At 45.2% G+C, this 8,883-nt stretch overlaps 1 protein-coding gene across 1 annotated transcript in view; it reads left to right on the top strand.

The window, feature by feature from the left end:
- Nucleotides 1–2,745: 2,745 nt before the first annotated feature.
- The window catches only part of LOC311145332 (collagen alpha-1(XII) chain-like), a gene marked incomplete at both ends in the record, with an annotated part of 7,384 nt that continues 1,246 nt past the window's right edge, over nt 2,746–8,883 (top strand). Inside the window, 9 exons of the mRNA XM_084181562.1 lie at nt 2,746–2,872; nt 3,433–3,696; nt 4,139–4,303; nt 4,441–4,614; nt 4,784–5,074; nt 5,336–5,938; nt 7,508–7,786; nt 8,309–8,584; nt 8,709–8,854. Of these exons, the coding sequence (XP_084037688.1) occupies nt 2,746–2,872; nt 3,433–3,696; nt 4,139–4,303; nt 4,441–4,614; nt 4,784–5,074; nt 5,336–5,938; nt 7,508–7,786; nt 8,309–8,584; nt 8,709–8,854 (2,325 nt within the window). The remainder of the gene's footprint in view (nt 2,873–3,432; nt 3,697–4,138; nt 4,304–4,440; nt 4,615–4,783; nt 5,075–5,335; nt 5,939–7,507; nt 7,787–8,308; nt 8,585–8,708; nt 8,855–8,883) is intronic.

Raw genomic sequence — 8,883 nt, forward strand, 5'->3', positions numbered from 1 at the left:
CTTACTCACATCGGCTACGGAGAGCGTGATCACATAGTCATCCGGAACAGCTGGTGCTCTCATGCATGCTTCAGTGTTGCTTGCCTCGAAGCGAGCATAGAAGTGGTTTAGCTCGTCTGGTAGGCTTGTGTCACTGGGCAGCTCGCGGCTGTGCTTCCCTTTGTAGTCTGTAATAGTTTTCAAGCCCTGCCACATCCGAAGAGCGTCAGAGCCAGTGTAGTATGATTCAATCTTAGACCTGTATTGACTCTTTGCCTGTTTGATGGTTCGTCGGAGGTCATAGCGGGATTTCTTATAAGCGTCCGGGTTAGAGTCCCGTTCCTTGAAAGCGGCAGCTCTACCCTTTAGCTCAGTGCGGATGTTTCCTGTAATCCATGGCTTCTGGTTGGGGTATGTACGTACGGTCACTGTGGGGACGACATCATCGATGCACTTATTGATGAAGCCAGTGACTGATGTGGTGTACTCCTCAATGCTGTCTGAAGAATCCCGGAACATGTTCCAGTCTGTGCTAGCAAAACAGTCCTGTAGCTTAGCATCTGCGTCATCTGACCACTTTTTTATTAACCGAGTCACTGGTGCTTCCTGCTTTAGTTTTTGCTTATAAGCAGGAATCAGGAGGATAGAGTTATGGTCAGATTTGCCAAATGGAGGGCGAGGGAGAGCTTTGTATGCGTCTCTGTGTGTGGAGTAAAGGTGGTCTAGAGTTTTTTTCCCTCTGGTTGCACATTTAACATGCTGGTAGAAATTAGGTAGAACAGATTTAAGTTTCCCTGCATTAAAGTCCCCGGCCACTAGGAGCGCTGCATCTGGATGAGCGTTTTCCTGTTGATTAATGGCCTTGTACAACTCATTCAGTGCAATCTTAATGCCAGCATTGGTTTGTGGTGGTAAATAGACAGCTATGAAAAATATAGATGAAAACTCTCTTGGTAAATAGTGTGGTCTACAGCTTATCATAAGATACTCTACCTCAGGCGAGCAAAACCTCGAGACTTCCTTAGTATTTGATTTTGTGCACCAGCTGTTGTTTACAAATATACACAGACCGCCACCCCTTGTCTTACCGGAGTCGGCCGTTCTGTCCTGCCGATGTAGCGTATAGCCCGCTAGCTGAATGTTATCATTGTTGTCGTTCAGCCACGACTCCGTGAAACATAAGATATTACAGTTTTTAATGTCCCGTTGGTAGGATAACCGTAATCTTAAATCGTCCACTTTATTTTCAAAAGATTGAACGTTGGCTTATAGGATTGATGGAAGAGGCAGTTTACTCGCTCGCCGTCGGATCCTTACAAGGCACCCCGATCTTCGTCCGCGATATCTCTGTCTCTTCCTCACGCGAATGACGGGGATTTGGGCCTTGTCGGGTGTCTGTATGATATCCTTCGCGGCCGCCTCGTTGAAGAAAAAATCTTCATCCAATACGAGGTGAGTAACCGCTGTCCTGATATCCAGAAGCTCTTTTTGGTTATAAGAGACGATGGCAGAAACATTATGTACAAAATAAATTACAAATAACGCGGAAAAACACACATAATAGTACAATTGGTTAGAGGGCTGTAAAACGGCAGCCATCTTCTCCGGCGCTGTTAAGGTAATAATCGGTAATAAGGTAATAATCGCACCAACTGTTGTCACCTTCTCACCAAGCTGCTTGGCGATGGACTTGTAGCCCATTCCAGCCTTGTGTAGGTCTACAATCTTGTCCCTGACATCCTTGGAGAGCTCTTTGGTCTTGGCCATGGTGGAGAGTTTGGAATCTGATTGATTGACTGCTTCTGTGGACAGGTGTCTTTTATACAGGTAACAAACTGAGATTAGGAGCACTCCCTTTAAGAGTGTGCTCCTAATCTCAGCTCGTTACCTGTATAAAAGACACATGGGAGCCAGAAATCTTTCTGTTTGAGAGGGGGTCAAATACTTATTTCCCCCATTAAAATGCAAATCAATTTATAACATTTTTGACATGCGTTTTTCTGGATTTTGTTTTTGTTGTTATTCTGTCTCTAACTGTTCAAATAAACCTACCATTACAATTATAGACTGATCATTTCTTTGTCAGTGGTCAAACGTACAAAATCAGCAGGGGATCAAATACTTTTTTCTCTCACTGTAGCTCAGTTGGTAGAGCATGGCACTTGCAACGCCAGGGTTGTGGGTTTCGATTCCCACGGGGGGGCCAGTATGAAAACAAAACAAAAAAACAAAACATGTATGCACTCACTAACTGTAAGTCGCTCTGGATAAGAGCGTCTGCTAAATGACTAAAATGTAAAATATCCCATTGAATAGGCTTGATGATGTGTTGATTGTCTTGGGTCATACATGGCATATGGCACACAGGATGTCATGATAACAGTTCAAGTTCTTTTGTGTTTCAGTTCAATCCAGTAACACAAGTGGAACAGCAAGGAGGCCGCAGACTTCAGATGCAATCAGTAAGAATGTTTATCTCAATGTCAACCAATCTCCTCAATGCCCATTGCCTGTCAACTTAGCAGTACCATTTTTGCCAGTACATTTTTTGTGTTTTTCCATGGACTTCCATCATAATCATAATATTCTTCACTGGAATAATTTCCTAAGCCTCAAATACCCCTTCTGTACTGATGAGTTGTCACAGTGTGAGCAGACAGGGGGTCCGACAGTGGCTGAGAATGTACATACTAGTTTGTAATTGAAAACAGTCTTCACATTGAGGCAAACGGGTTCCTTTTGTGCTCCCATAATCCAAAGAGAGGGATGACGTCACTGTCGTGCCAGCTCTGTGCATGTCCGTCCTTTAAATTAAATGTTGAAAGAAGTGGAAAGGATTACCGCTCTGACCAGAAGTCCTTTTACTGGAGTTCTGTGCCTCTCCATGAGTCCAGTCTGTGGATTGACAGGGAGACACGCTCACTTTTCCCCACCATGTACGATTTGGGTGGAAATTGAACCCAGAAGTCCAGAAAAAACCTTTGCTCCTAGCAGCTATTTCTGGCAGAACTTTCTTAGCACTCTCAGAATTGACCTAATTGTCAAGCTAAATCCGTAGAATATTTGATGTTTTATCAAGAAATCTTCAAAAGGTGAGAATAACAAGATGTGAGAAGCACATACGGATATAGAGTCAAATAGACCTAGGGGATCTAAGATTCAAGACATTCATAGAAGTCTTGCCAATTATTGCATCTTGGATGTTCCAGAGAATCTGATGGATCTGTGATTTAAAAACCCACCAGGGTTTGAAAACATAAAACCGAACAACACCGCTGAAAATTTCAGTGATTATTTGGTCCATAAAAACACATTTTTGTCTTCATGACTGTTGGAATATCATCTGTCAAATATTTTTAGTAGAGTACCGAAAAGGTGCACCAATCTGCCAGATTGTATTCAGACAATGAATTGTGTTCCCTCTCTCCCCCATCCCCCACTCCACCCCTCCAGAGTGTTCAGTCAGTGCCATAGCAGACCTAGTCTTCCTGGTGGATGGCTCCTGGAGCGTTGGCAGGGAAAACTTCAAGCACATCCGCAGCTTCATCAGTGCCTTGGCTGGTGCCTTCGACATCGGAGAGGACAAGACCAGGGTGGCTGTGGTCCAGTACAGCACAGACACCCGCACTGAGTTCCTCCTCAACCGCCACTCCAAACGAGGAGAGCTGCTCAAAGCCATCAACACCCTGCCCTACAAGGGAGGAAACACCATGACAGGTATACATGATAGGTGTGAGTAAACAGTCTACTTGGACAGGGCCCTGTGTAGCTCAGTTGGTAGAGCATGGCGCTTGCAACGCCAGGGTTGTGGGTTTGATTCCCACGGGGGGCCAGTACAAAAAAATAAATATGTATGCACTCGCTAACTGTAAGTCGCTCTGGATAAGAGCGTCTGCTAAATGACTAAAATGTAAAATGTAAATGTTTGATCCCTTACAGTGAGTGCATGGATATCCTGTAGATCATTTGTAAATTCTTGTTGGACCGAATCTTAACTTGAGATCTGTGTGTGTAACTAGAACATTAGTGCCAATCTTCCATTTTCTGTTCTGGTTACGTGCTTGTTCTGAAAGTAGGCTTCTGTCCACAGACAGGAAATGTTATCTTCTGCTGAAATGCTATTTTCTTAAAGGTAAATTATGTTACACTCTGTCTCTAGGGGATGCCATGGACTACCTGCTGAAAAACATATTTACGGAGGTGGCCGGCGCAAGGAAAGGCTTTCCAAAGATAGCCATGATCATCACAGATGGAAAATCCCAGGACCCAGTGGAGGAGTATGCTAAACGACTCAGGAACATTGGAGTGGAAATATTTGCCTTAGGTACTGCTCTTTCTTGAGAACATCCTTATAATGCTTTTTGTTTGTGTGTGCCTGGAAATTCTGGAGATTCCGTAATGGCTGATGTCCAGAGTACTCAATTTCTCAGGCCAATTTCTAAGTTGTTTTTCACCATGTAGGCATCAAAGGAGCAGATGAGGATGAACTGAAGGAAATGGCCTCAACTCCCCACAGCACACATGTCTACAACGTACCTAACTTTGATGTGATCAAGGCAGTGCAGCAGAAGCTCATCACTCAGGTGTGCTCCAGTGTGGAAGATCAGCTCAACTCTCTAGTGAGCGGAGATGATGGTAAGACATTATAGATTACATCACATTTCCATTGTTTGATTTAAATCTTCACCTATTTCAAGTATATTGTCAGAAATAGGTATGGTCAATGTAAAAAATCCACAACAACTTTGTAACTGTAAATGTATTGTTAAAGTGTTGTCTAACCAAACTACATTTACGTCTCTAGTGGTGGAACCGGCCTCTAACCTCCAGGTGCTTGAGATCTCCTCTAAATCCATGAGGGTGACGTGGGATCCCTCTCTGGGGGAGATCACAGGCTACAAGCTGACCCTGATGCCCATGATGGCTGGGATGAAGCGCCAGGTGGTATACGTGGGGCCCACCCAGACCTCTGTCAACGTCCGGGACCTGTCCCCAGAGACCGAGTACGAGATCAGCCTGTTCGCTCTGAAGGGTCTGACCCCCAGTGACGCTGTCCTGGCCATGGAGAAGACTCAGCCTGTCAAGGTGTTATTGGGTGAGATAACAATCTGTAACAGCTTTCCACTCACTCACTCACTCACTCACTCACTCACTCACTCACTCACTCACTCACTCACTCACTCACTCACTCACTCACTCACTCACTCACTCACTCACTCACTCACTCACTCACTCATTCACTCACTCACTCACTCACGCACTCACTGAAACTTTACATAGTAGCTATTTTAAAAGAACAACCTATTTCACAATGTAGACCACATAGAGATGACATCTAATGTCTTTTCCACCCCAGAATGCTCTCTTGGAGTGGATGCACAAGCTGACGTGGTCCTGCTGGTCGATGGTTCCTACAGTATCGGATTACAAAACTTTGCCAAAGTAAGAGCTTTCCTGGAGGTCCTGGTCAACTCCTTCAACGTCGGGCTCGACAAGATCCGGCTCAGCTTGGTCCAGTACAGCAGGGACCCCCACACCGAGTTCGCCCTGAACACCTATAATGACATTGATTCAGTGGTCAAGGCTGTCCGGACGTTCCCCTACCGTGGAGGCTCCACCAACACGGGCAAGGCCATGAACTACGTCAGGGAGAAGATCTTTATCTCCACCCGAGGCGCTCGAACCAGCGTCCCACGTGTCATGGTCCTCATCACAGACGGCAAGTCCTCGGACTCCTTCAAAGACGCGGCCACCAACCTGAGGAATATAGATGTGGAGATCTTTGCTGTGGGGGTGAAGGACGCTGTAAGGTCAGAGCTGGAAGCCATTGCTAATGCCCCAGCAGCGACCCACGTATACACTGTGGAGGACTTTGATGCTTTCCAGAGGATCTCCAAGGAGCTCACCCAGTCCATCTGCCTGAGGATCGAACAAGAGCTCCTAAACATCAAGAAGAAGAGTGAGTAGCCATTTAACATACGGGCAATTCCACAGAAAAAGAACAATGGATTTAATGTCAAACAAAAACCAATGATTGCAAAGTCAAACAAACCATACAACTCTATGCATAATGACTACTTTTAACAATTTCCACTGAACATTTTACAAAAACACATTTACTTGAAGAACACTGCAAATGCAAAGTTTGGTAACAGAATGACAGTACAAACAGCACAAACTGTCATTCTGTTACCAAACTTTGCATCTGTAGTGTTCTTCAAGTAAATGTGTTTTTGTAAAATGTTCAGTGGACACTGATAAAAGTAGTCCTTGTGCATAGAGTTGTATGGTTTGTTTAGCAATCATTAGTTTTAGTTTGTCATACATTTTAAAGTGAAAATTCGGAGTCTCAGTATCACTCTGTTAGCCTGAAGTTACCCGTACCCTTATAACAAAAGGCTGGGCGTTTTCCTGCTCTGGTCATGTGGTCAACAAAAACTCCTAGCCCTACTCATAACACATACCCCTGTTTGAAGTTTAGCATGCTTAACCTGGACTGTACTGTACCTGTAACTATACCTACATAACCATACATGCTGGTTAACTTTATTGGCAGCCGCTAAGTGACCTTGAACTCTGTACAGCCCATTGTAATCAGTTATTTGCGGTGTGGTAAAGCAGGTCAGAACTAAGCTGTGCTACTGCAATAGTGATATCATGATGTAACTACATCTCCACTACTCAAAAGGCTGAGTAATAATCTTCATCTATTATTACCCTTGGGCCTTGGGTCTGTTTCTTTCTGCCCAGCTGTGTCAGGGTTCTCCCGATGATTCTTTAACAAGGTGGTGCTGCTGAGTACACCTGTAACTGCCATTTCCTGCAATCTAGAGCAAAAAAAATACTCAATTAGGGTGGGGTGCCTGGCCTTAAATGATAACAAATAAAGTAAATAAATAATAATAATAAAAACGTATTTATTTATTTATTTTTGCAGTGGTGCAGCCAGTCGGCGCAGTGCCCCTCTTGCGTTCTTTGGGGAGAACCCTGATTGTTTTATCTCTCCTTGACTGAGCATGCTGCCTTCAAAATACCACAGAACCATATGCCTGCATCTCAGGGGAGCCCGTTGAGCCATTTGTTATCGTTTACGGTTTTTAAACACTATAGCAACTGACTGGAGACCCTCTGTTATTCTGACCTAAATGTCTTGCTAATTAAAAGGCCACCCGTCTCTGAAAGTCAACAGTAACATGACATCAGTTGATCTGCTGCACTTATTATCAGTAAACAAAAAACAATTAGGCATTGGCAATGTCCAGGGGTTTGTAATATGAATGTGTTGCAATCCTGTCGGCTTAATGCATAATGCTAGCATATGAGGAGTGTTTCCTATGACCAAGACACTCATGGAAGATAAATGGTCAAAGATGGACCTGTGAATGATGTTGAATGAGTTCAAATCATTGGTTCTTAATGAATAAGATAGACGGCTCTGCTTAGCATTATCAAAAGCCATAACGATTACATTTCCTGTGAGGACAAAACACAAACCAGTCATTTAATTGTGTTTTATCCCTCTCGTCAGGTCTGATTGCACCCAGGGACCTGGAGTTCTCTGAGGTGACATCCAGAAGCTTCCGTGCCACCTGGACCACCGATTCCACCAACGTCATGTCCTACCTGGTGCGTTTCCGTAAGGCCGAGGACATCACCGGGGACTACATCTCCCTGGCTGTGCCAGCCGACACCACCAGCGCCATCCTGCCACACCTCACCCCCTTCACCACCTACGAGGTCAACGTGTTCGCCCAGTACGACAAAGGAGACAGTTTCCCTCTGTCAGGGGAGGAGACCACTCTGGAAGGTAAGGGGTTAAAAGCATACACGTTCAGGGGTTTCACAGCATAAGCAAGTGAAGAGATACAGTACACTATTAGAAAAAAAGGTGCTATCTAGAACCTAAAAGGGTTCTTCTGCTGTTCCCATAAGATAAACCTTTGAAGAACTCTTGTTGGTTCCAGTTTAGAACCCTATTGGTTCCAAGTAAAACCGTTTTGGATTCCATGTAGAACCCTTTTCCCAGATGGTTCTACATGGAACCCAAAAGGTGTTCTACCTGGAACCAAAAAGGGTTTTACCTGGAACCAAAAAGGGTTATCCTATTGGGACAGCCGAAGAACCCTTTTGGAACCCTTTTTTCTAAGAGTGTATATGTTTTAGTGCTTTTGCTGTTTCTCACAAGAAACTTACATGGCTTCTTCAAGTTGCCTCTTTTAGATGCATATCATTCAATAGTTTAAACAGAAGGCTGGGTGTGTAGTCTTTGTCCTTAAAAATTACATTGACAAGCCACTGCTAAACAAAACCTGAACGTTCTCCTTTCCAGAACGAGGAACGGTGCAGGGCCTGAGTGTGTCTGAGGAGACCACAGACAGTTTCCGGGTGTCGTGGCTGGCAGCGCCAGGGCCCGTGGTGAGGTACCGGCTGTCCTACATCCCCGTGATGGGGGGAGGAGAGAGGCTGGAGACCCAGACCAATGGACCTGACACCACCATCGTGCTCCAGGAGCTGTTCCCCATCACTACCTACCGCGTGTCTGTGTCTGCAGAGTACACCTCCGGCCTGGGAGACAAGACGCAGGTGGACGGAACCACCAAGGAAGGTTAGTCAGTTAGCCAGCGTGGCTGCTAACACTTCAATTCCTTACCTGTAGCTAATGCAGATTATACTGTACGTAAGTGAAGATGCAATGATTGGTTGACCCATGTTTGTCCTTTCCCCCTCAGTCCGTGTTTCTCCCCATGATCTCCGCGTCTTCAACGAGACAGTGTCCAGCATGAAGGTGTCGTGGCGGGCCGCTTCCGGGAACGTCCTCCAGTACCGCGTGGCCTTCAAACCAGCCGACGGCACCGGGGAGAGGAAGGAGATAGCCGTGAAGGGAGACACCACCATGGCCCTGCT

The sequence above is a fragment of the Coregonus lavaretus genome (assembly GCF_964263955.1).
Source record: "Coregonus lavaretus genome assembly, chromosome: 18".
Taxonomy (NCBI): Eukaryota; Metazoa; Chordata; class Actinopteri; order Salmoniformes; family Salmonidae; genus Coregonus; species Coregonus lavaretus.